The sequence below is a fragment of the Trachurus japonicus genome, chromosome 14, assembly GCF_045865225.1.
Source record: "Trachurus japonicus isolate A0001 chromosome 14, Traja_1.0".
In the NCBI taxonomy this organism is placed as follows: domain Eukaryota; kingdom Metazoa; phylum Chordata; class Actinopteri; order Carangiformes; family Carangidae; genus Trachurus; species Trachurus japonicus.
Genome location: NC_140920.1, coordinates 20,571,543 through 20,598,233, shown reverse-complemented (window position 1 = coordinate 20,598,233; position 26,691 = coordinate 20,571,543). Strand labels below are relative to the sequence as shown.

Sequence of the window (26,691 nt, the reverse complement as noted above, 5' to 3'; positions counted from 1 at the left end):
TAGTTGGCAAAATATCCGTGTGCAGATAGTGGGCCGGCCTGGACCTAAAAGTCCAGGGCCAAATTGTTGTCCCAGTCCACCCCTGCAAACAGAAGTATAGAGAGGGCTTTACATGAGCACTCTTCCCATAGCTGCTTTACAGTGTTACATTTTTAAAGAAGCTGTTTTTAACTTTTTGCTGCTAATGTTAGCATTAACACCTGTTCACTTGCAAGTGCAGCTCCTAACTTCATTCTTTTACCCAGCAACAGCTGTCACAAATGACAAAAAAACAACAACACTGTTAACTCTTTTGTTCTATTGAAGTTAGCACGCTAACCAGCTAGCCACAGTAGCTACATCTTGTCACTTTCCAACAACGAGTAAATGTAGCCTCCAATCGGCCCTGAAGAAATATTAGAACCTCTTGTACAAAGGACAATGACTGACTAATATGTAAGGAGCTATTGATTAAATTTGTCAAGTAGCTTGTCCACCAGCAGTGAAAAGAGCCACATCTAAAAAATGACTTTAGTCATGAAACATTAATAATTACAACAAGTAGGCTATTCACTTTAAGTAAAAACTAAGCGAGCAAAAATGTTTATAATTTAATAATGACCCTTAGAGGCTACAAAACTAGTTTTATTTTTTTAAGTGAATTTAGTTAGTTTATTAGCAAATTAAGGGCCAAAAGACTTTCTTAATTTAATTTAGTTAGACTGTGATAAGAAAAAGAAATGTTTTGAAGTACCTACTTTTTAAAAGTCTGACCTCAAAACAAATTATATCAGAAAAGAAAATTTAAGAAATGATAAGCTACAAAAATAAAATGTCCTATGTGCTACAAAAATAGGAAGCTTGTGTCAAGTGAGAATTATCACCACCCGCTCATGGGAGAAAACAAACTGTTAATATACCAATGGAAAACTAAATATTTTTCAAAACTCCAGAATTTCAGAATTATTTGTACATGTCAACATCTCGACCAAAATCAACTTAAATGTAGATATATTCTTCAGTGTCTTTCTTGTGATCACTCCTTTGTGGTCCTTCATACTTGACAATATTCAGTATGCAGAGGGGAGAGACTACATATCATTGATTTTCAAAAGTGCTCAACCTGACATTTATATCGTCTTGAAAATTAATCTGGCCGCATTGTTTCTGCTCTTTGGTGAAAGGGCAGAGAAACAAGAGTGCACACCAAGATGGATGGAGAAGTTATATATATACACTGCACAAAATAATACGATTTTCATCAGCACTAACTGCCACAGGGAAGCAGCCCCCTCATGTCCTCAACTGTCAACTGCAGAATAATTTCACTCAGCTCAGATAGCTACACGAGATAGCGAGAGGGAACATCCACACTGAGCGGAGCCTCACACAGGCATCCATATGGAAGAAATTTGATCCACAGATTGCTTCAGGACAAAATAATGGCACTTACACTACGTAAAGGATTTTAAAATCAATTCATCAATGGTAACATTTAGACTGAGACATTTGTGTAATTATTGCAAACTCACAGGACTGTCCCCCAGCTGCCTGCCTCCACTCTGTGTTTTTTGCGTCTGTGCCACCAGGTCAGGCTCTGGTAGGAAGGAGGCTGGATTGCTTTTAGAGAGAGAATGACTAAGGAAAACTGTGCTGTTCTCTCGCTGCAAACTGAGCTAAATTTATCAGTTACCAGGAGCTGGAGGGAGCAAAAGGCCAGTGGAGAAACCACTTCCAGCATTTAGACTCTTTGGGTAAGCCTCAGTGTAACAAGGGCGGAGAGGGAGAGCGGTGCGTCTGTGAAAAGGAACCACCAGGGTGTCTGGAAGAAGGGATTTATTTTGTGAAACATAGCTTGCATCGTGTTTTCATAGTTCCACAGGAACAAGGCTGATTTTTATTGTGTTCACATGCCTCATAAAAAAAATTTTCAATATCAACACTGAGAACTTGACAATCATATTGATTCTTTATGATGTACCAATTTAATCAAATTCACATTCTACTTTTACTTAAGTTTTACTTTATATCAAGCTCAGTCTCTTTACACACTACATCAATAAACTGCCAATCATCAACATTAGCAGATATTGGTTCAAGCAGGCTGCCGGCTAATTGGCCTAATGAGATTTACTAATTTATTAATACGGTATTGAAAATTGGTATCAAATCACAAGGCAGATACCAAGCCCTATATATGAGTTACCTCGTCATTTATTCTTTGTCTCTGCTACTTAAACATTGATATCATGTGTTTTAATTTACTGTCATTATTTTATATGTGTACGAAGGGGCCACATTGACCACATTTTATATTTCTATTTTGTCTTAATTTGTCTTATCTACCCTTTGTTGTACGGAGCTCCTACACTGAATTTTACCATAAAAGACTAATAAAGCATCGAGATAATTTGATCATTATGCACGTTTCCATATAACACAATGGACAGGAGAGTTCAAGCAGAATGTAGCCTACACAATCTCACCATTTGCATTTTAATAAGATGCCCACAGGCAGTCGTCCACAGTGGCCTGTGTAGTGTAATGTGAGAAAACAGCTCCGTCCTAATTGACTTCAGAAGTCAGAAGTTACGTATAGAAGAGGTGGACAACTAGTTACACCGAGCTAAAAGTAGTTTCTCCTATGACTATGACTGTAGGATTCATATAGGCTATTTACTTTGTATATGCAGCAAGTGCAAAGTGCAGTCCTCCAACTTTATTATTCAATTTGTAGAGGTCTATATCATTATATCCTTTGGACTAAGTAAACAATACCCCGTAATTAAGGAAGGTAATTTTCATTCAGCTGATTAGCAAACAGTTTAAGTGCATTTAAATACAACACAGTTTAAATATTAGCTAATTTAACTGAGTCATTGGAGGTAAAGTAAACAGAGTTGGCGACTGGTGGCTGCTCTTATAAGGCGCAACAGGGGAGGCAGATTAGATTTTATTATTGTACTCTGTGTGGACTGAATTCTGATGCAGTAGTTAGAATGGAAAAGGGCAGAAATTAGGTTACATTATCAGTGCTGCTGCTTAAAACCAAGAAACTAGACGTTTATCTATAGGTCCTATGTCTGTACAGTTTACTGTGTATGAACTGAACATTTCTTAAGACCACCATGGTGGTATGAAACAGGGATGGTTAAACCAGAGCATGGTGGCTAAAAACATTTTCCCATTTCTCGATTTACCTCCTGCTGTGAGCATGAACAGCGTCTGAGAATTACAGTCTTTCTCCGAGTGCCTGGCCGAGCACCTGCGCACATGGATTACATGAATGTAACAGCTTGGTATGACACATATTCATTTCTTAATGTATATTGGACATAAGGGTTTTAAACGTGACTTTTCAAACAGCAATTTTGAATCCAGTTAAAATATTTCTTTGTTCTGGTTTCTACAGTTTCTCAAACAAAATCAGTTGGGACTGACTCCAGTCCCCACATGGCCCTCAAAAGAATGAACAGTATAGTTAATGGATGGATGGATGGTTGCCCCCCTCTCTGCGCCATATGGGCTACAGTTAGAATTGAAACATTGCCATCCATGGCTTTATATAGGGATTCACTTCTAGGTTGGATAGGTAGTTGGGCGCTGCTGTTGTATGTGCAGTATATTTTGATGGGCTCCATTCCAGTCCTCTTTTTTCCTCCTCCCTTTCAGTTGGATAAGCCACATAAGTCAAATGTTGCTTTGTAGTTATGTAATGAAACGGAGAGTGTTTAGAAAACTTAGTTCGGCCTTTGACAGCAATTTCTAACATTTTGAACTTCACTGAGACCGACCTGCTCTGACCACAGCTCATTTCAGTTTAAAGTTTAAGCACAGTACCTGATAGGAAAGGGTAAAGATGGTTCAGACAGCAGTGTGTAAAAGAGGACGTGTTTACTAATGCTGTACTTGAACTGCATGTCAAGAGGAGGAAGTGCAGGATGAAATGCTGTTCCACACTGTTGTCAGTCGTTTTGCTTTTTCTCTCCCTCTCTCACTCTTGATGTTTTTTCCAGGTTGTCTGAATCATCTTTCTAAAGATGATTGGCAGGGTAGTTTATTCCATTCCACACCTCACCCTGCATTTGCCTCAATAAATTTCCCAAATCTTTGTTTCCCTTCAGACATGCATTTCAACGGAATAAATGGCAGACCTTATGAAACTGTTTGATGGCGGGTGCATTTTTTAGTGGCCGCATAACTCGTCTGTGACCACAAGAAAGGGAGTAAAAGAAAACGTAAAAAACCTGTAGCTTCTCCGTCAAGGTCAGAGACCAGTTTGCTGTGATCTTGAATAACAAATACGTCCTGGAATCTTTTCTCATGGTTGACTAAATGTTTCAAACCCAAGGATTATATTTATGGTTCACAGACTTTTCAGGGACTCCGATTTTAGCCACAGAGGTAGAAAAAAAAGTCTGACTTGTACCTTTGGGTTTAAAAAGAAAAAATGGAAGGAGCCATGTTCAGGATTAGGAATGTAGTTAGTACACTGAAGAAACTGAATGACATCTTGGTCCCATGGCAATACTACATTCCTTGAAGTAATAAGTCCTCCAAACAGAGAGATCTCCATTCAATGAAGGATAGCAGAAAGTCAGTGTGGGGTTAGATAAACCTTTGGTGTCAAGGGCACAGAGGAAATGGGCTTTGCTCTGTAAAAGTGCAAGACCTTCATGCAGAGCAGAAAGGCCTTAAAAGAAATTAGTGGATGCTCTGTATTTTTTAGTATGCTACTGTCATGATGTAGTGTCATGCACTTGGTTTTATCTTATACTGTTGATAATATGTTCTGTATTTTTAGATTAGCCGCCTATGGACTGGTGTTGAAAATTAGCACTTGTGCTAAACACACTCAAGCAAAGCATCTGGTCTGTCCACTGGAACAGTCTCAATGTATTTGTGATGTCCATATCAAATAAATAAACATAACATAACATAACATAACATAACATAACAGATGTATTCCCTTCCAGGAAACTTCCTCAGACCAGCGGTCTACCTGGGCCAGGCCAGCATACTCTCGGCAATAATGACAGCTATCTGGCATGTGATTTCTTCTGTAATGTCATCTTCCTCGAAATAACACTTCAAGGTGTTTCCAATTTTCATTTTGAATTCCACTTGGAGCGACATCTAGAAGGTTTCAATCATTTCCATGAGCATTCGCCTCTTTTCGTTGTGTTCAGTGCAGCCAGTCAGGCAGCTCTGCATAAGCTCAAAGACGTCTCCACGACGCTCAGGTGGAGCCTCTCTCCGTCTTGGGCAGATTATTGGCTACTTTTAGCTGTACTGTATATTCATGCCTCTTTCTCATGGGATGTCTCTTTCTCTCAACCAATTTGATATACAGTAGGGGTTTGCGCAGGAATTCCCGTGCCTGGAGGAAATAAAGACAGATTTGCATTTGAAAGAGCTAGATTTGCAAGGTAAGGGTATGTCAGATAGCTCAGAGCCGTTCTCCCGTGTGTTGCTGTCATTTGATGCAGGATAACTGACATCATTCAGAGGGGCTGCTGCCAGCACTGTGTCAGAGGAGCTCGGTTTGCCTCAGATTACCAAGTTGTTTTGAAAATCAATTGTAGAAGAGAATCTGGCTTCATATTGCTGAGTGAATCTGAGATGGATGGTTTGTCTTGGCTGCAGGTTGGGATCTGCCACGGTTCCTAATGCTCTGTCTGCTTCATATCCTGTCCACAACCCGACCTGTCTGTGTCTGCAGCTACCTTTCTTTCAGATGCAGTGATTGAGAGAGTGCCATAAAGTGTGAAGTAACTTCAAAGGTCCAGTCTACAGCTGATTTAGAGCAACTTCTCAACCCCGATAGTCCCATCGTGCACCTTTTGTTCCTTGGTTTATTTGTGTCCTCGGCCTCTCTTCATCTTTTCTGTTCATGGGATCAACCTTTACTTTGGAGACAGGCCATGGACTCTGGGACAGACAGATAAATCTGATAATGCATGACCTTTCCAGGCTGGAACACTTGAGGACATCTGTCAGCATGTCCAAATTGTCTTCGGTTATCAAAAATGGTCAGAATTGAAGGTATTTAACTTAGCATGGGTTACAAACTAATAAGGTGAGTTATTTTCACGGTTTTAAGGATGTTTGTAAGTCATAGCCAACGTTTCTCTGTAAGCGTCTTTGGGTTCCTGAAAAGCGCTATACAAGTCTAATGAATTATTATTATTATTATTGTTAGCATTAACAGCAGTTAGCCCAGTTGGAAAGTTGCACCAGATAGGCTAATAATCTAACAATTGATAATAATAGTGTCTGTAACTTCTATCTGGTAACAGTTGATTCATTTATCCTGATGTGGACAGATGTTCTCCTCAGCTTTTCTACAAAGTGTTTATTTTTTCTGAAAACCATGTTTCACTTTATCCTGGTGATATATTACAGAATGTATCAGTTGAAACACAAAATATTTCAGTAGGTGTTCTCAGTGAGGTCCAAGTGTCTCTGTTGATACAATCAGCAGATTGACTGAAAGTCAAAAATGTAAAACTTTAACAAACGGTGGCTTTTAAAATGACCATCCTGTTTCTGCTGTGCACTGTAGAGCAGTCATGTTCATATCATACCCAACAAAGTGGAATGCATAACTTGCAGTCAGTGAGCTGCAAACACGGTGTCATTCAGGGCAGAATGATTATTTTCATTATTGATGAATATGCTAATTTTGTCACAAAGAAAAATGGAATAGAAATGTACTCATTCATCAATTCTTTATTTTGACAATTTAACATCTCATAGGTACTTTCTAATCAAATGACAGAAAATAACATGTATTCACATTGCAGAAGCTGGACTGGCATTACTATTAGAACCCAATAATAGTTTTTTTAATGATTTATTTGTTTGTAATATGATTGTTTGATAGAAAAATTGATTAATCATTAAAGCTTAATGTGACCAATCTTATCTTTAAACTTTATGCTTTTTTAACTCATTGAGTGCCAACCACGTAATTTCTCGTTTTTCGTTCCCATGCGTTGAGTGCCAAAAACGAAATTTTTCGTTTTTTGCTTTTTTTTTAAATTATGAAAATAGACACTTTAATACACATTATATGTAAATTTGGGGACTCTACGACGAGGAGAACTGAAATAGATGACGATCAAAGTCACATGACAGCTCATGATCTGGAAGTTTTTATCAAAACTCAGCTTCTGCAAACGGAGTTCTGCATGCAGATGCAGCGCAGCTGCTCTGCTCTCACCCGCGAGGCTGCAGCAGCTGGGAGCTGAACCAGGAAGCTCTCAGCCGACAGTCCCGCCCGGTCTTCATCTGGAGCAACACCGTGTCCTCCCCAAAGTCCTCCCGCGGTAAAATCTGATGGTCTCTGGGTCAAAGCAGACCGGCACCACCGACCCGTACCACAGAAGGACCACGACCACCGGCGGGACCGGTGTTCGCGAGCCGCTGTGGCCGGCAGACCCTCACGTTCCGCGGCGAGAGGCTGTGACACGGCACGGTGCGTCTGTGTTATTGTTGTTTAGTGGCGCCCCCCCCGCCCCCGATGGTGGTTTTGTGAATAGAACAACAATTGTTGTGTATATTTATCTTATACGAGCCCTTTGATCCAGAAATGCGAGTGTGAGAAGAGCGACAGGCACAAACAGCGCACCTTTCATAAAAGACGCTCTATCTCCTTTTCTAGAAAAAAAGGAGGGATTTTGGTGAAACCCAGCCATGTTTAGCTTGACTTTTCTCAGGAACGGAGGCACGTAGAAACAAACGGTTTGTGGCCATTTGAAGGATAAAGTTAAACCTTTCAAATGAGCCACAGTATGTGTTGGTGGCAATAATATAGAATACACTATGGCTCTAAAATAAAAAGTCAAATATGGTCTAATTTGCCGGTACACTTGACTAAAACTTTGGAAAGGAGCGCGGCACTCAATGAGTTAACAAGGGTTAAAATCCATGGTGTGAGGCTGTGTGTGTGTGTGTGTGTGTGTGTGTGTGTGTGTGTGTGTGTGTGTGTGTGTGTGTGTGTGCATCCCCCAGAGAGGGATGGCATTTCTTTTTACACTGGCTTCTGTGTGGGTGAGGATGTCCAGAAAGAGCTAGTTTTACTTGGAGCTGTCCAATTTGAAATGGAAGTTCCTCAGGGGAAACGTTGAGAACATCAGGAGCACTGACACCACCCCCTGCTGGAAAAGATCTCTGAATTTAATCTCCTGTTGTCGGTACCTTCAAGGGATGCTCAGTCGCCCACTTACACTGTATTGTTATCACCGCTGCTCATGAGCTGAGTTGTAGCGGCCTATACGTTCTCCATGACACCCTATAGTCAGTGTTGTATACTGAAAGCCAAGTCGTCCATTGCACCCTGAACTTACAATATCTCCCTTGAACCCTGACTGAAATATTATTATAATCACTATGTATGCATAGTGATTTGAACTTTGCAAAATGTCAGCAACTAGGTTGCAGCTCGGCCCCAATTTTCCTCCCCTCTGCATCTGTTGGCAGGTCTGAGCTCCACTCGCCTTATCAAATAAATTGGACAGTGGCTATTTCCCCGATTGCCTCCACAGAAAGGTTCTGGCTCACCCGAGGGTCTTCTGCTCATGGCTCTGGCTGATGGGAAGACTACTTAGAATAATTGTCCTCCAAAAGGATGCCTTCGCAGCCAATGCTTTCGCATCCACGCTGCTGCGTGTGTGTGTGTGACAGAGAGAGAGAGAGAGAGAGAGAGAGAGAAAGAGAGAGAGAGGGACAAAGAAAGAAAAAAAGGAAAAAGGTGATAGTACTTCGAAGCTTATGTGTCAGGATTTGTGTTCAACATGTGTTCTCTTCTGGCTCTGCCTTGTTACTGGAACACTGAAGGGGCCAGAGAAGATTTATTTGTAGTGTAGCAAGTGGAACATTTCCTGTTTTGCCCCGACAGCAGTAACAAAATGTTATTGTCTTCACTTTGATCTGTACATTATAGAAGATGTAAATGCAGGGAATGTGGAGAGGCTCATGCAATATGTATGAATGATGCCTTCTGACTACTACAATCCACAGATGTCATCTGCAGTGAGCTGGTGTCTACTGATCAGTTCATTAGCCCGTGGAGTGCTCGTATCTGTGTTCCACTGTGTGTGTTTGTGGCTATTTATCTATAACATACCGGCTCCAGTGAACCTGAGGATCTGCTTTGACATTATCTGCTGCCCCATGGTGCAGTGTACTGTGGTTAAAGGGCAGTCTACCACATTTACACATGAGTATCGGTGTATTCATCACAGGGCAGTGCCACTCAGACCGTGAAAACACTTGGATTACAGTATGTCCTCTTCGACTCTTTGAGGATTGTCTCACAGAGCAAACCTCATGTTATCAGGCTTAACTCTTCTGCTTAACTTTTCTTCTGCATCTTTATCTCGGCTTTTGAGTTTTGGACGCTTGGACAGAAAATGAAAGTGATTTGAGGACGTCACCTTGGACCTTGTGAGATTTGTGGTGAAGAGTTGCACAAATGTCAATGCTTGTTGACCTTCAGTTTTGAAAAAGATGAATGTCCCACACACTGCTTTTTAAACGGCATCTTGATTTCTTACATGGATGACCCTGAATACATAATGCTCTGTCCATCTCATGCTCTGAAGAAGCAAACGAATACATTAATGCATTCATTAAGTCATTATCCACACCACTTATCTTTACAGGGTTGTGTTGTGGTTGGCTGGAGCCGATCGCAGCTGACAATGTGTAAAAGCAGACATATAGACACACAAACCTTCACACTTCAAGCTACAGGCAATTTAGAGTCACCAATTCGCTCAAGCCTTAGCACTCCTCCATGTATACTTATGAGAGCGAAACATTTACTGTAGGATGATTAATAAATCGTAATGCTAAGCAGCAGAGTGTACTGGAAGTAAGAATATGTAGTGGTTAACACCCTTGTGTTTTTTGTGTGTTTTCTTAGTTTTTTTTGTACTTAAGTCACCCAAGTGAAGTAACAAGAAGCAAATCCCAAGGCTCTCCTACTTCTCGATGTCTTTAAAAACACAGGAGGACATCAATAGAAGCTGGTCAATCAGTTTAATTAAAAGCGGCACTGCGAGGGCCCGTCTGCCGTGTTTGGGCCCCGGCCTCGGTCTCACTTCAAACACATTCCTCCAGGGTTAAATTTAACACGCTTTAAGTCTAATGTGTTTTTACTTCCCGACAGCTCAGCCTCTATAGATTGTACGTCTGCCAAGGTTGTTTCCAGTCACAGCATGAAAATCAAGGGCTGAAGCAACATGTTTGTCCAACATCAGCTGCATATCAGCGCAGCAATCTTGTCACATCAGGCCATGTGATCCCATCTGTTCTGCTCTGTCATATGACAAGCCATATGTTCAAAAAGTATACAAGTAAATGCAACTTCAATAGTGAAGGAAAAAATCCTGAATCAGTGAAGAGATTAAACGCTTTGGTTGGTTGTTGTCAGTTTGTTTTTTGCCATTGTTCTGGATTGAAGGGTACTTTGCTTCTGACTAGACCAGACTGTGCATTACATAATTACTGTTGGATAAAGAGAGCCACCGGATTGCCATGGAAGCTTTTGTAGTTGGCAGAATAACCAAGTCTGAATATGATAGACAGTCTGAATCAGTTTGAGACAAGTTGTTTTAGTCTCCTTTCTCCTTGACTTCACTTCGCGTTCACATTTGTCCGCTGATTGTGCCAAAAAATCTCCATTCTCCTCCATAAAACGGTTGCAAATGCCGCAGATGATTGTCCATGCTGCCTGTGGTCCGTATGCACAGATTGCACAACAGCAACAAGGGCTTGCCAGAGGGAGATTCTGAAAACCTCTCAACCCTTCTGAGGGAAAACCCAGCATAAGACCCGCAAGACCCCTTTTCATCTGCTGCAGCAACAAACAGCCTCTGTTTTAAAGCCTCTAATTGAGTTTTGCAGTGAGAAGCCAGAATCCAGTCAAAGCGAGTAGGGACACGACAGAGATTTAAACTTCTGAGATACCTAAACTTAAGAGGAAAAAGCTGAGCCTCGTAAAAGCCTGTCCTGTACACTGTAATTATATTGTCTAGATCTTTTCCATAGCAACAGACATCACTAGACTCGCTGCAAAGAGATCTTCTCCATTGCTGCAAATGTTTGTTTAGACTCCCTGTTTTATCTTTTTCATTTTAAAATCCTTTTTCTGCCTTTTGGTTCCTCTCCTGCTATCACAGCAGAATGCAGTGCATTTATCTAAATGGAGCTGTTTATTAGATCAGTATTTATAAGTATCTAGTCATGCAGATCCAGAAAACCATCTCATCAAAACAACAGAATGATTTTCCTGCATTTCTCTCCTTTTTTTCTCCTCCAGTGAATTGTCAGATTAGGCAGAAACCTGACTTCTAGGCCGCACTGTGCCGCACATTGTAGCCTTCCTTTTATTTCACTCAGAAGTGGCTGAATTTACTGAGTCTGCTGATAATGTCCCTGTTGGCCGGGCCGTCTCGCATGGCCTGGCCGCTCTGTTTACTGTTGGAGAGGCATTCTTTTTGTCTGAATCTCATAATGAGCATTAGGTCTTTTTGCAGCGTCGTGCATCACCCTGCCAAGTGAACATCTGGGGCGATGGCTGCTCCAGTCTTCATGACTGACATTGTTGTGCTGCTTCCATATTGACATTGACACCTCTGGTCTCAGGGCAATAGTGATGAGCACATTGCATGAACTTCTTTTTTTTTTTTGCTGAGGCCAGGCATAAACTAAACTGTGAGCTCATGTTTTTTTCAGTGAAAAGAAAAACACCCTTTTCAAGTGGAAGGCATATGGTTCTTTAAGTTCTGTCTGTCATTTGTGCTTAGCACCCATTACAGCAGCCACTGCTAACTGTCAAACTTGTCAAAATGCCATGACACTGTGGGAATTACTGTGACATCTTTGATTTGATTTTCAATTGATCATTGTTGGTTCCTGCAGCGATGTGCAGTCTTCTGTTGAGTCATTGGGAATATTTTCACAGATGTTATTTTTGTTTTTTCTTCCTTATCTCAAGAAAACTGTAACAGATCTTTTTTTTTTCCTGTACTGTATGTGCAACAGAACAGGCCTAGTTACAGCAGAGAGGTGGTATCCCCCCATAGATTTGTCAAGCCTTCCCTGCGTACTTACACACTGACAGCAGGGAAACACTAACTCAGAGTTCCCTCTTCTGTCAGTCTTTAAACGCTTTCTGATTGGCTGATCAGGCAGAACAAAACAACAGGTGGTGGCTTTTCTCAACTGCTAGTGATGCTCAGAAAGAAATACAGTTTGGTGAGTCAAATATTAAAAGGTTTTCTTTTACAGAGACAACTCCAGATAAAATTCTAGTAAAGATACTAAACCAAAGCCTCAGCAAAACACTAAATGGCCATAATATTTCAGCAGGTGTGGCATCACCTTTATTTTGTTTGATTTTTGTTAAATCATGGGCAGTAGCACATGTCACAGCAGATGCTTGATAGTGGTGATATTGTGCTTAAGTGATACAGCTTGTCACACTTTTATCCTGCCTCATGCTCCCCAATCATCATTGTTGCTAGACGCTGACCTCTCACTGCACAGCAGTTTGTTGCCAAGGTGGAGGCTGCGAAGGTGTGAGAGACAAAATCAGAATGATAGTCTGTTGATTCTAAATTTCTTTGTAAATGATCATTTTGCATGCAAGTAAATCTGGAACAACATCCTGGTCTTCAACTTGATTGTTTGAGTCAGAGGTGCGTTTTGTCAGAGGATGTCGTGGTGATAAAAAATCAGCATTTAAGCCTCAGTTCAGAAATGGCTTCAAATATAATGTGTTTTAATTTTCTTTGTTGTTGGGCAAAGGGAACAGAAAATAAGCTATAGGAAATATCACTGTATTAAAATGGTTTGAAAAACAGAGAGAAGCAGACTGATGAACCGGCTGACATTAGGCTAAATGAAAATAGGACACAGTGTTTACTACAGTTCCACAACTATGTCTTCTGTTTCACTCATCGACCGTACTCGGTCCAGCCATATATCAAGTTCAGACCTGTCTTGTTGAGTATTGATTGAATCATATTACATAATGAGTCACATAGAAATTTCAATAGTATCTTTGTACTGATACCACAAATGAATTACCTCATGCAGTTGCTGTGTAGAGGATTTTAAACGTATTTTCCGTATGGACTCGTTCTTCTGTGCACTGATACAGCAGTTTTGTAGTAAACAAGTAAACAAAACTGGAACAGACAGTGAAAAGTAAAACACTTTTTTTTTCAGAAAGCGGAGGCGGTTATGGATGTTGATGTTGGCAGTCCTCAGTTTACATTATGCTGTGATTTACTGTTTGTTTTGAATGCAAGGTCAATTGAACGGGTCAGTGAAGTTCTGAAAACCAGCATCAAACTTTTTCTGCTTTTAACCCCATGAACATAACACAACTCTCTGGAGCTGAAACATCATGCACAGCCGAGTGTGTAAATGTAATACATGTCACTGGACACATAAAAGCACCGCGTCCACAGCTGGCCAAGGACAAATAAAAATCTGCACTTATTTTGAATTATACATATCTTCATGAAATGGAATTTGTTGTGTCTGCAGTACCACGAGTGGCAAGGTTGTCTGTAAAGTGCCCCCTCAGAGGAACTAATGGAGCTTCTGCCTGCACATGAGTGGGGGGGAGAAAGGCTTCGCTGGCCAAATTTAGCTGTTGGGGAGAGGCCCATTTCTGCTGTAATGCAGAAGGGAGCGCCACTAATGCCTCTGAGACGTTCAAGCGCTGACATTTCAGTTGTTTATTTACTTCTCTGCCTTCATCTGTGCATCGCTAAAGGGACAACCGTGATGCCTGACTCCGTCTATCAGGGTCTCTCTCCCCAATGGTGGCGGTACAAGTGTTCTGTGAGCCGTTGTCACCAACATACGCCATCAGATGTTTGTTTACGACGTCCCACTCGGCAGAATTACATGCCACTGGTGAATGCCAAATACCGGAGTTCAATCTGTCCAAGGATGGCAGGCGGAGACGAAGGTCTTGGTCATTTCATTTGATAATTTCACAAGAGAATTCTAGTAAAATATTTGGTTATGCTCAGAAGCGAGGAAGAAAATTGGAGGGAAGCGCTTGTGGTAAAATCAAATCTTATCATAACCAATATTTTGTTGGTGAGCTGGCACAACCTTGGATCTGGTTTTTGAATGCAGAGTAGGGTTATAATTAGTAAGTGATATTCAGCCCAAGAGGAAGGACACTTTTAGTGACTTTGGCAGTATTTCTCCTGAATAAGTATTGTAAAAATGTCCAAAATTAATTGGCAACTGACAAAACATACTTTTTCTTCTCTTCCTAAAAAAAGACTGACATTGTACAGCTTGGAGTTATGTCTGCAAGCAGTGTCGCTAATTTATAACAGAATAACAGTCCTTTTTAGCTAATTTAAAGGACAAGTCTGCTTTCTTACATTGTAGGTCATATTTTGACTACAGTATGTCTCTGGATCTGCAACATGGTAGAATCTGTGATGTTGTACAGGCAAAAAAAATCACTTTGGTGGGAACAGGACATGAAAGTCAGAACTTAAAATAAAATACTACAGTGAGTTTGTAATGAAGCTGACCTTTCCCTCTCAGTTGGGGTTTGAATCTCAGGAACATAAGATATTCTGTCTAAGTGGCATAATATCTCTCCTCCTGTCATCATGATTAAAGCATTATGGATTCTTGGTTGGCTGTGTTTTTAAAAAATATGCTTTTATGTTTAATAATCAGAACATGTTTCATTGCTAATGGAAAGGATGGAGATGGAGAGTCAGATAGAATGACTCTCTCTATTGATAATGGCTGAAGTGAAGCAGCTGAATCTGCAGCCAGCACCAAACAATTGATTGAATTGAGAGACAAACTCTCCTGCAATGATTGATGATATGAAAAAACAACAACCCGCTATTGTCTTTGTAAGGGAAATGACAAGATCACACACCGCCAATGATTTGAGAGGGAGACGTGTGATCTCAGGTCTAGTTTAAGATGAAGTGCAGTTTTTCTTCATAGCTTGGTCCTCACAGCCAGAGGGATTGAGCATGAGCACCTCAATGTGTCAAAGGTCGAGAGAGACATAGTCTGTCAACAGATCAGTTTTTTAGACTTACCACATCACAACTGTTTTCTGCCACAAGCCAATCCAGCTGTGGTTAACTAGCATGTGAATTCTCAAATTATGGCCAAACATGATATGTTTTGTGAAATCAGTGATTTTGACCTTTGAGTTTCAACACCAAAATCTGCTCTTTGAATCTAAGTGAATGTTTTTGCAAAATTTTCCTAAGGGTCTTCCTGAGATCTTGCATTCATAACACCAAAAACTGTTTTGTGAGATCATAGCTTTGGCCTTGACCTTTAACCTTTGTCTGCCAGATTCTAACAATTTCATCCCTGAGTCCAAGTGAACATTTGCACCAAATATGAGGAAGTTTCCTCAAGGTGCTGCTGATATTGCATCCACAGGAGCGAGACAGACAGACGGATGGACGGCCCGCAAACACACGGATGCAGTCTGGGCTGCTGTCACCACGGAGACATTAAAAGTGCCCTCTCAGTCACATAAATCCCCTCAGTCCTTGAATGAGATGTGTGAAGAAACAGAGAGATAATGCTCGTGTTCTGGCATGTAGCGTCAGAATATACTTAATTTTCTGCCTCTGTGCTCCCTAAGGTCTTGTGAAGATTTTCATTTGGAGCAAACCACAGGCCATATCATCAGCTGTTAAGTGCTTATTTAAAGGGACAGGGCGGTAGTAAGACTTTTACCACCTTGCCATGATTATACTGTATCAACTGGGTTTGATAGCTTTGTACAACAATGGCAGTGATTCAAACATGACTCCAGCAGATGCTGAGATTTTTGTGATTTAAAAAAAATCTGCTTTTAAAACGATGATGCTGGCTCACTCTGTGCTTTTAGAAAATCCCAACAAAAACACTCAAACCTTTAATTAACTGACTCCAGAACTGAGCAGTCAGTGCTGTTTTCTCTGTGCCCGAATGCTTCATTGAATACAGTAAAAGACACACATTGTCACAGAGGCTGACTTGCCCTTTTATTATGATGGACAGTGGTTAGTTACACTTACTGTACCCCATCACACAATACAGCATCAAATGTTTATTAATCCACAGCTGAAAATTGTCCCCAACAAAAACCTATTGTCAAACTATATACATATTAAATATATATGTATGTTTTTCAAGATTTTTTTTTTTTACAAAAAAAAAAAACTCTTGAATACATCCTTTAATTTCCTTTATAACTTATTACACTGATATTTATAAATACTATATAGAAGCTGCCTAAGAAACACTGGCATCATATAAATAGGTTATTCTAACTTTAAGAATAAAAAGCAACAATCTCCAGACAAGAAGAAAATGACAAAGCAGTTTTGTAATTGCAGTGTTTAGCAGGATAATATCTTACTTCAGCATTAGATGTTTTTGTTGGATCTCTGCTATACTTATTTGGCTTACTCATCTCTTCTGGTAGAATGTGACTTTATTGTTTGTATTAATTACAGAGCACTGTAAGCTGGAACAAAGCACTGCTGATGTTTCCGAAAATCAAGCCGTTATTGTCAAGACTTAGTCTGGTCGTTATCTAAAGTAACTTTTGGGGTGTTAACAACCGGGATCGTGCCGTTGTTAACCATAGAATGCTTTTAAGAAGCTGCATTTATCGCTGCAGTGCAATTCTCATTCTCATCTACAAGAAATAAATCAGCTCAGCATGTGCAAACCAGCAGCTGCAGTTTCAAATTTGTAATCTGCTCTGTCATATTTCCCCTGCTTCTCATATCCTGATTTTCAGCGCCTCCCATTAAAAAGTCTGTCCCTGGCAGGCTCGCCTTCCCTTCTGGCTTTCAAGCTGCACACCCCTGTGCTGCTGTCGAAGAAAAACCTCAAAGCTGTTTACTAGTGAAGATAAACACCATAGATATCAAAGTGCTTGAGATGATTGATAAGATTGCTGCCTGTGATCCGAGGGTGAAGCCATGTTAGTCACTCAAGAGCTGCCATCTATCTCAAGGACAGCACAGTCTGGGGGGTGTAGTCAGGACCAGGGCCGGCTCTAGGCATAGGCGATATAGGCGGTCGCCTAGAGCGCCAACTGCTGGAGGGGCGCCGCCAGTCAAGGGGGGGAAAAAAAGATAATAATAATGATTCATGTCCGCTGGCGCCCCCTCACTTAGTGTTTTCTGTGTAGAAAAAACCCCCAAAACAAATAAATAAACAATGACAAACATGTTCCTAAATTGTGTATAGAGTCACACACACAGCAGATACCTGTCTGCAGCAGGAATGCTCTCAAGCCGTTTTCTTGTTAGAAACGCCACATCATTAATTAGATGCGTTTGCGCAACCGTCTCGATATGTTTTTTTTTTTTTTTTTAATATATTTCGGTCATTTACGCAGTAGAAATGCGGTTCAACTACTGTGATTGGGACTCTCCTCTTTCAAATAAGCACCGCCTCACGACCTTGACGACCTGTCAATCAAAACACCAACTGTGAAGCGCTTCGAAACAGCAGAGTCGTTCTTTTCTACACAGAAAACACTAAGTGAGGGGGCGCCAGCGGACATAAATCATTATTATTATCTTTTTTTTTCCCCCCTTGACTGGCGGCGCCCCTCCAACAGTTGGCGCTCTAGGCGACCGCCTATATCGCCTATGCCTAGAGCCGGCCCTGGTCAGGACTTCATTTCACTGCTTGTTGTAAGTGTACACTTTGACTTTGCATGTGACAAATAAAGAATCTTGATCTTGAAGGAAATCATTATGGCGCAGAGGAAAGTGCTTATTGACATGTTTAAGAAGAGCTAGTTAGATTAAAGACCACGCAGCAGAGCATGTTTAGATGACTATGGAAACGTACACTTAGAAGGTTAGTGTCCAGGCAAAGGTGGCTCCACAGACTGTGCGTCCATGATTAGGATGCTTCCCAGTGGACGTCTTCCATGCTCATTCAACTCGTAGGAGATCTCGGGAAAGGGAGGTTATTTATCTATATCATGCCTGAGAATGCCTAATTGGGGAGAGGGACATCTGGACTACCTTGCTTGACCTGCTGCTACAGCAACCCGACCTCGGATTAAGCGACTAAAAGGATGAATGGAGTTCTCAAACTGCTGCTGCTGCTCTCAAACTGCTGCTCAATACAACACACCTGGAACATAACCTACACAGCCTCTGCAGCCTTTTGGGCTCTAACTGCCCATTTTACACTCATCCATATTCTCACATTTGAAAACATTAGATTCCGTTTGAGGTAGTAAAGTTACTAAATATCTCAACTCAACAATAAACTCGGTCATATAGTTTGGTTTCTCTAGAGGCAAATGAGTAATAATGTAACACCCAACGCCCTGAAAAGTGGTCATCTTTGCCAATTCTATATACAGTATCAGTCCTATGACATCATTATTTTATATGCCACAATTGCTTGTGTGTGCATGGCAAGGAAAGGCAAGGCAAGGCAATTTTATTTGTATAGCCCGTTTTTACAAACAGTTTGTCTCAAAGGGCTTTACATGGCATCGTAGCAACATCCTCTGTCCTTAGACCCTCACATCGACTGAGGAAAAACTCCATGTTTGCAGCACAGCACATACGCTATATGCCTACAGTAGTGTTTTCTGTGTAATCCTAAGCGGCAACGCTGTCTTTGAACATGTCAACTCTCAATGACACACATCACCATGTGTCAGGTTCACTCCTGTCTTTTATCATCAGACATTCACTTCAGCTTTTTACAGAAGTAGCTATTTTATATTATTTTATATTTAATCCTTGAATTGGCACATCCTGACTAATGTGGCCTGACTACCATTTCCCTCTGTTGTGTGCTGACCTTGTCAAAACTCGCCTTGAACATTCAGATTCATCCTACTGTACACACGGTACACAAATGCAGTGTGGACTGTTGAAGGTTCATTTCATTGGCAATATTTGATGTCATTACAGTCTTAAAATGCCTTTTTAAAGCCAGTTTCATTACGCTGTGGAAAAATTCCAGTTTGGTGACTGCTCTGCCTGTGGGGACGTTTCTCCTCAAATCTGTTCAATAAATATTCTTTCAAAGGGCCATTTAGGAAAAATTAAAGACTTGGGAGCTTTGATGTGATTTAATCCTGGTTTGCATATTTTATTTATTAACAGCAGCCAGTTAGATGGAATTACAGTGCTTGGCATGACAGCTGACATGATTTCTGGCAGCAAGTGTCATAAATGGGTCATGAGGACGCGGGCCCCTCGGTGCCCAGTGGAGAGTGATCCAAACTCTACAGAGTACAAGCTCACCATGGAGACACAAGGCAGGCTGCAAGGAAGAGACAAGAAAGCCGTAATTGGAACAAAGGTCACACAAAATAATGAAGAATGAACCCAGAACAGCAGCTTCATGCCCATAGCAAATGGCACAGATGGGGTGTGTCCAGGGGGTTTTCTTCCAAGCTGCACTGGCCAAAATGCAGGTTAAAAAAAGAGACATAATTTTGTTGTATTTGATCTCTATGTTGTTGTCATTTCATACGTTTCTCATTTTAGAACTTGAAGATGAAATTTGATAAGCTCACAGAGAAGCTGAAAAGCAGCTCAGAAATCTGGGCTGGAATGTGTTGACCAAGAGCTCTCCTGTTTAGTAGTCCATCAGCCAACTCACAGTCTAATAGGTGTTGCCATGGCAGAAGGCATCTGTGTAGACTGAGTAAGTAATAGCTCTGTCTTGGCTGAAGTGGCTCACACTGCCTCTCCACTCTCTCCCTCTCTGTGCAGCAGCAGCAGGGTTCTCAGAATTGGAGGGTGTGTATTATTGCTGCTTACTGCTGTACAGTTTTTCCATTTGCGATGCTCTTTCATTAATCAGCATTAACACTGTTCAATGGGGAGCCCGATTCATGTGGCGCTCCCATGGGTAATGCTTCATCCCCTCTCATTTGTGGCACAAAAATGAACCAAAGTCTGTGGAAAAAGGGCTGTCTGATTAAACACATGGCTTCTGTACAATATGCACGCTCTCTCAAAAGATGATGATGAATATGTAGTGGCTTTTATAAGCTGCTGGCGAGCGTAGGTAATGAATATAAATACAAGTATTACTCACCAGGGTTGTGTCCTTATCAGGAAATGTACTGGAAAGTGCTATGCCCTACAATAATGTGTGATTATCAGCTCTTATGATCAGTATTTTTACAGGCTACAGTAGTGAAGTCGCAACTGGGTCACCTCATTTACTGCGAATCTGGGGGTATTACGTTTCCCCTTTTCAACTCACATCAAAGGAAACGCACTCGATCAGGATGATTTCTTAAACGTTACATATTTCTGTTTCATCTCCCCTTGACGCCGATGTATCAGATAATTACTGTGTTTTGGAGGATTTGATGAAAGAAGAAAATAAGAGCTGCAATAACAAGAAACAATGTTTTAAAAGCTGCAACCTGTGAGTCTATTTCAAACAAAGCGGAAACGTAAAAAAAAGCAGTTTTGACGGGAGGATTTGTACCACATATGGTACTGTGAAAGGAAAAGCTGTTTTCAGTAATTATGCTTCATCTCAGTTCAGTTTTATTTATATAGCACCAATTCAAACGTACAGGTAGAAGGTCAAGAGTTTACAATATTACATTGACTTGCCAACAATTAAAATGAGTAAATGTCTATTTTTTTCACACCTCTGTATTTATTCTTCTGTAAAAAAATATATTTTTTGCGAAGTGAACAAAATCATCTCAACTCAAGCACTTATTTGAGCTTTCTGCCTCATCGCAAAGTCTTGATCAGTGACTGGACCCTGTTGCTCTACTGGTTTACCGAGCTGAGGAAGCTCCATTCACCGATGAAGTCCATGTGATGCAGCTGAAAGCTTCTGAAGCTCTGGAAGTTCAAAATTATTTTGTCGCACTCAACAATCCAAAGGTTTAGAATTATTGGTACTTAATTAACATAAACTGTAGGCTTTTCTTTTCAATCTGGCTTGTATGTGGTTTTCCACACTCTTATGATTTTAATTATATTTGATTGCTTTATATCCTTGATCTTTTAAGTTTTTGTTCTTACTACTCATATTTTTCGTCATCCATTCCCTTATTTTTCAATTTAAACTACTCGTATTTATTTGATTATTTGAATGCTTTTATCATTAACCATTATATTTATTCTCTTTATTATTTCACCTATTCATGTATTATTGCTGTCGATGTCCATTAGTTTCTAAAGTCCATCTTTAGTTTTTTCTGCCATTGCTTACAGAGCACTTTGAATTTCATTTTAACTTGTATGAAAGGTGTTATTTAAAGGTGCCATATGTAAGAATGTGGCCAAAAACGGTTACTGCAGTCAAATTCAAAACACAGCGATCTGTTTTTTTCTCCCAGCAGTAGCAGCAGCTCAGTGGAAGCAGACTGAGGCTGAAACGCCACTGACGCCGCCGTGACTGGGAGAGAGGGCTAGGTGGCGCAACATGTAAACACGTAAATTCAAAACATAAACATGATTTGCAGTCTGCAAAAAAATATTTTTAATGCGAATACTCTGGCTGTACTATTGTTGTTGGTGAGTTCATCATGTTATATGAACGTTATTCCTGAGTCTCTGTGACATATTAGGAGGATTTTACGGCCAGTTGCTTTAGATTTCTTACATACTGTACCTTTAAATAAAGTTTGTTTGAATGAGATAAAACTCTCATACTCAAAATATTTCCCATTAAGTCTGTTTCTCTCCAGAATCTTAAATAGTCTCAGAGATTTTATGAGTAATCTTATCTTATCTTATTTATTCTTTGTTCTCAACCAAATCTAAGAATATTGACTTGAAAGAAAAATATCTTTAAAGTCACTGTCTGAATCAAACTCCTCCTGGAGTTGTCAAAACCCCTCAGTGCCCAACTGCCCATGCATAATTGCAAGGACATGATGTCAGTGTCCTCAGCCCTATTTGTAAAGTGGACACTATACTGTAGCCACAGTGTATGAAAATGTCATACTATAATCTTCTGTAAACTCTGCCTTTGTCCATGTACAGTAATGTCTAATTAATGTTGTGTCTGTCTCACTGCACACAGCGGATTTGATTGGCCACGGGTGATCAAAATGTCAGCAATGCAAACAACTGGGATCGTCCTTACATAGAGAAATGACAGCGCTGGTCATTTGTTCAAACAGCCGCTGCTGCAGGCGAAGCTGCCCTCCTTTAACTACCATCCTCTTTTCTTCAGACATTAACTGGGTCTTTTAGTGCTGAATGCTAAATGTAAAGTTAACCACAGAGGCAGCAGATCAGAAACCAGTTACTGAGTCATTTATATTCATAATTGTTGAAGAAAATGACAGTGACGCGTTTCATTGTTCAGCTTCATTGTTAAATCTGCATTCACATGACTGGGCAAACAGAATCAACTTATAAAAAGAGAAAAGTACGTGACCTAATCTGAAACACGGAGACTTTGCAGTTAATGATAAGTTAATGGTCTTGATAAGCTCACATAGTTTCCTCCACTATCAGCAGCAAACCAAAAGAATGGAGGTGATAACAATAAAACGCAGATCCTTTTGGAGCCGGGAGCCTATTCTGGCTGAAACCCTCAGCTGAAAGTCAATTGCTTTCACAAATCATGGATGAGTGGTCAATGCACTGAGCGCAGGTTAGTGTAGCAAATGGAAACACCTCAGCGGGACTTCAGAACTTTTATCTGTCACAGGAATAAATGGAACGATCTGGAAGACGCCGCAGGGGCCTCAGGCAAATGTAAATGAGACACTTGAAAGGAAAATATGATTTCAGTAATGCTTTCAATGAACTTGTCAGGAAAGAGGTGTTGTTAGTCAGAGTGGAAACGCAGTGATCTCGTGGTGGGGAGAGAAAAACAACAATGTCTTCCTGTAAACAAGGCAAAATCATTAAAGTCCCTGGAGTTTTGTCTGCCAGAGAGCTGCAATTACTTTCATAACAAAAACTACGACAAACTACTATCATTATCATCTACAGGTTCATACATTTTAAATATTTTCCTTAACACAGTTTGGAGGCAACACAGACCTAAGACCCCCCGATCTGGTTTTGTCTGGAAGGCTCTGTACGCCGGCAAACAAAAGCCAAATATGTTAATAATTCATCTCTGTCTAGTATTTCGTGAAAATGAGACGATCAGATCAATAATCTCCATTGGCTCGGCATGTCTATGGAAGAGCCATTTGTCTCCATCGTGCATCAGTAGAGGAGTCGGGCGTAGCTCTGTGGTCAAATAAGCAGAGTCACAATAACAGCGATAAGAAAAAGTGTCTTTATTTTTTTTTCTCTCCTTATACTGTTTTGTATTCTTGCCAGTGGACTCTTTAATAGCATGTCTAGGTAAAGTCACAGAGGACAGCTGCCAGAGCCCGTTTGTTATCCAGCTGATTGAAAATTTCAAATCATTCGTTACTGATTTGGACTGCCTTGTGGTTGCGTCAGTATTGTCATCAAATTACAAGTAGAGCAGATTGCACAGACTCAGACGTTTTGTTGTTGTTGTTTTTTTTACTTTAGTTTTTATCAGTGATAGACCAGAAACTTCCATTTCTCACCAGACAGTTGTCCCCATTAACCTTCACTGTCACCTTTAGGATCTTTTCAGTATTGATTGTCTGGGAGCAACTGCAAACTTTAACTCGCTATGTTGCAGGTTCAAGTCTAAGTCCCCAGGTTGCTGTAGCTACAATAAACGGTCTCTAATGGTAAACATTCAGATGGAAAAAGATATGAATCACAGCCTGACCATTCTTGAAGAGATGGGAGAGGTTCTGTCTGCAAGTGGAACAACCAGTATACACTTTTATTCAATAATTCTCAGTCTTCTTTTCTACTGTACTTGTTCAGTAGCTATTTATTCATGTATTTACCGCTTGTTTTTCAAGAAAGATGCTACAGTAAGATGTGCACATACAGCACAGTTACAGTACATAGCGTAATGGACTGTATTTGGTTTTTTTTGTTTGTTGTAATACATCCATAAACACTGCAGATATAAGCAGCTGTGTAGGTTTGTTTTGTGTGTGTGGACTGTTTTCACATGTAGGCATTTGTGCAGATGCCGGCCTGACGGCATAAGTGCAAATTCATTTTTGAGAACATGATCATGATTCATAATGCTTTTGGCTCTTTGTAAGACACGTTTCTCCCAAAGAGAGTTCAAGTCACACAACCTAATGCCAATAATGTTGGAACACACTTTTACAATACTGTTCAAACATTTCCTATCTTTTACCGTTAGATTGTTGAACCAGCAAATGAAGGAAAAGGTGAGGAGGCTCTCGATAAATGATAAATATGCAGTGTGAAGAATAACTTTAGAGACTCCGAAGGAGTTAATCCTGCGCAACAAATAGATTCTCTGCTGGGCACGTTTGACCACCGTCTCAGTGTTGATGTCGAACCTCAGCTGAGAGTCAAACATCGTGCCCAGATATTTGTAAGAATTTACAACTTCTACATCCTCACTGTGAATCCTGCTTGCTTTGACAATTGGCCTGTTTCTCCTGAAGTCAATGATAAGTTCCTTTGTCTTAGAGACATTTAAATCCAGGAAACTATCATTGCACCACTTGGCAAACTCAGTGAGTACATGACCATGGTCAAACTCTGCATCTCGCAGAAGAGACAGTACAGCGGTGTCATCTGAAAATTTTACCAGAAAATTGTCCTCTTTTGTGGACCTGCAGCTGTCCGTGTATAAGATAAAAAGCAAAGGAGAGAGGACACAGCCTTGTGGAGACCCTGTACTGGACACCTTGATATTAGATAAATTACCATTTACTAAAACCTGCTGTGTCCTGTTAGTTAAAAAATTTAAGAACAAAGTTAAAAGCTGATCCGGCAAGTTAAAATAGGCAGCCAGCCTCTCAATTAAAATGTATGGCTGCATCTTGTTAAAAGCTGATGGTTGAAAAAACTCATGCACACTGCACTCAGAGACGCTTGATACATGAAACATACATAAAAACAAACAAACAAACAAAACGGTACGAGCGGGCTGTAGTGGGTCGCACACAGAGGAGCGCCCCGGAATGTTCAAACAGCAGACTCTTGGGGTAGTAGGATATAACGCAAGTTAGAGTGCAACTACTACCAATATTTTCATAATGAAAAAAAAAATGAATTAACTCAAGTTCATCATTTATTTTCTGTCAATTGAATAATCAATTATTTGACAATTGGTTTCAGCTTTAAACACATTTACATTACATTTTTACATTTTACGCATACATGAATGACAATATTTATTGAAGAAAATCATAATTCACAATATTCCACTCAATTTAATGTGAAACCTAATATATGCCGAGGCAGCAGATAATATTAGTTTCCGGTTGTAAAAAGGAGGATTTCACCACAGCATATACATAACGTGTTATTAAAGCTGTACTGCACATTGGACATTTGCGCCATCTGCCGTATTTTTTTTTTCCGAGTACTGCAACAATAACAGTCAGTGTGTTCCGTTCGATGACATCGGCAATACAAGTGATGCTCCCACATCGTGCGATAATGTCGCTGCTCAGACGCAATGTGCTTCTAGGCAAACCAGAGACTGTTGTGTGGTGGAGATACGTTCAATGATCATCCTAAAAAAAACTTGTCTGTGTCAGTGGTTGTAATGTAACCGACATGGTATATGTAAAAACTCCACAGGACAGCTTTAATGTGTAACCCAATGCATCATGACTTACTATAAATGTAGGTGTTTTCGCTAAAGTTGGAGGCTTTCAGTTGTCAGTGCTTAATAGAAGTGTATAAATGCCCAGTGGGTGCACACTGTGACCCGAAGCAGTCCTCGCATTCTGGTCCCATGTATCACCACACTGTCATCTTCATTCATCTCTGTTATTGATTCATCTGTGGAATTGCTTTTGCCATGACGCAATAGAAGAAGGAGGTCTGCTGCACACAGAGGGCGTTCACCTCTGACCTTGCACATAAATCATAGCCTCTAATAAAATTGACTAGTCCCATTCTTCTTTTCTCCTCTCGCTGTTTCCTGCAGGGTCAAAGCAAAGAAAGGGGTGAACCTGCTCCAGACCAAGTCGAAGAATGCCCAGTGGAAGGTGGACTGGGAGGTGCAGTCCGGTGCCAAGCACTCTATTACCACCATCGATGTGAACAAGAACAAAGCAGTCAAACAAGGGTGAGTCAACAGCCCCAACTCTGAACGCACTGCAACTCTCTTAGCAAACAATATTTGTTTCTCTCAGCGGTGGACAAATGGTTTCCAAAAAGGTTTCCCTGTGTGTAACAGTCACGGTTCACTCCCTGATTAAAGGCAGCTTTTAAAAGCATACACCCTTCGCTGTAAATGCCCCAGGAGCTGGGGAAGATGAAATACAGCTTTGGCCCAAAGCAGTGACTCAAACACCCTCTGCTTTACAGCACCTAGTTAAATGAATGGAGCTGTTATCTGCTAAGTCTCACTACATCTGCTGTTAATTCAGTCTGTGTGCAGAGATGAGGTAGACGATTCTGACCACCACCATTAACATACCTTTGAGATGAGACCTTGTCTAAGAGCAGTAATTATGCCAAGCTCCTCAAAAGTGTGGAAACACCCCGTCACCATCCTGCAGTGTCCGACGGGACAGTAATGGACTCAGTAAATGCAGCTTTATGGTTATAGTAAAACTGGAAATGCTTAGTGATTTTCAAAGTTAATGTAATTTAAATG

At 40.6% G+C, this 26,691-nt stretch overlaps 1 protein-coding gene across 3 annotated transcripts in view; it reads left to right on the top strand.

The window, feature by feature from the left end:
• Positions 1-26,691, top strand: part of tmem132e (transmembrane protein 132E) — a 510,081-nt gene that overhangs the window by 409,235 nt on the left and 74,155 nt on the right. For all 3 annotated transcript variants that reach the window (XM_085798304.1, XM_085798303.1, XM_085798305.1), the window contains exon 3: positions 26,017-26,157. In XM_085798304.1, coding sequence (XP_085654430.1) covers positions 26,017-26,157 — 141 coding nt within the window. The remainder of the gene's footprint in view (positions 1-26,016; positions 26,158-26,691) is intronic.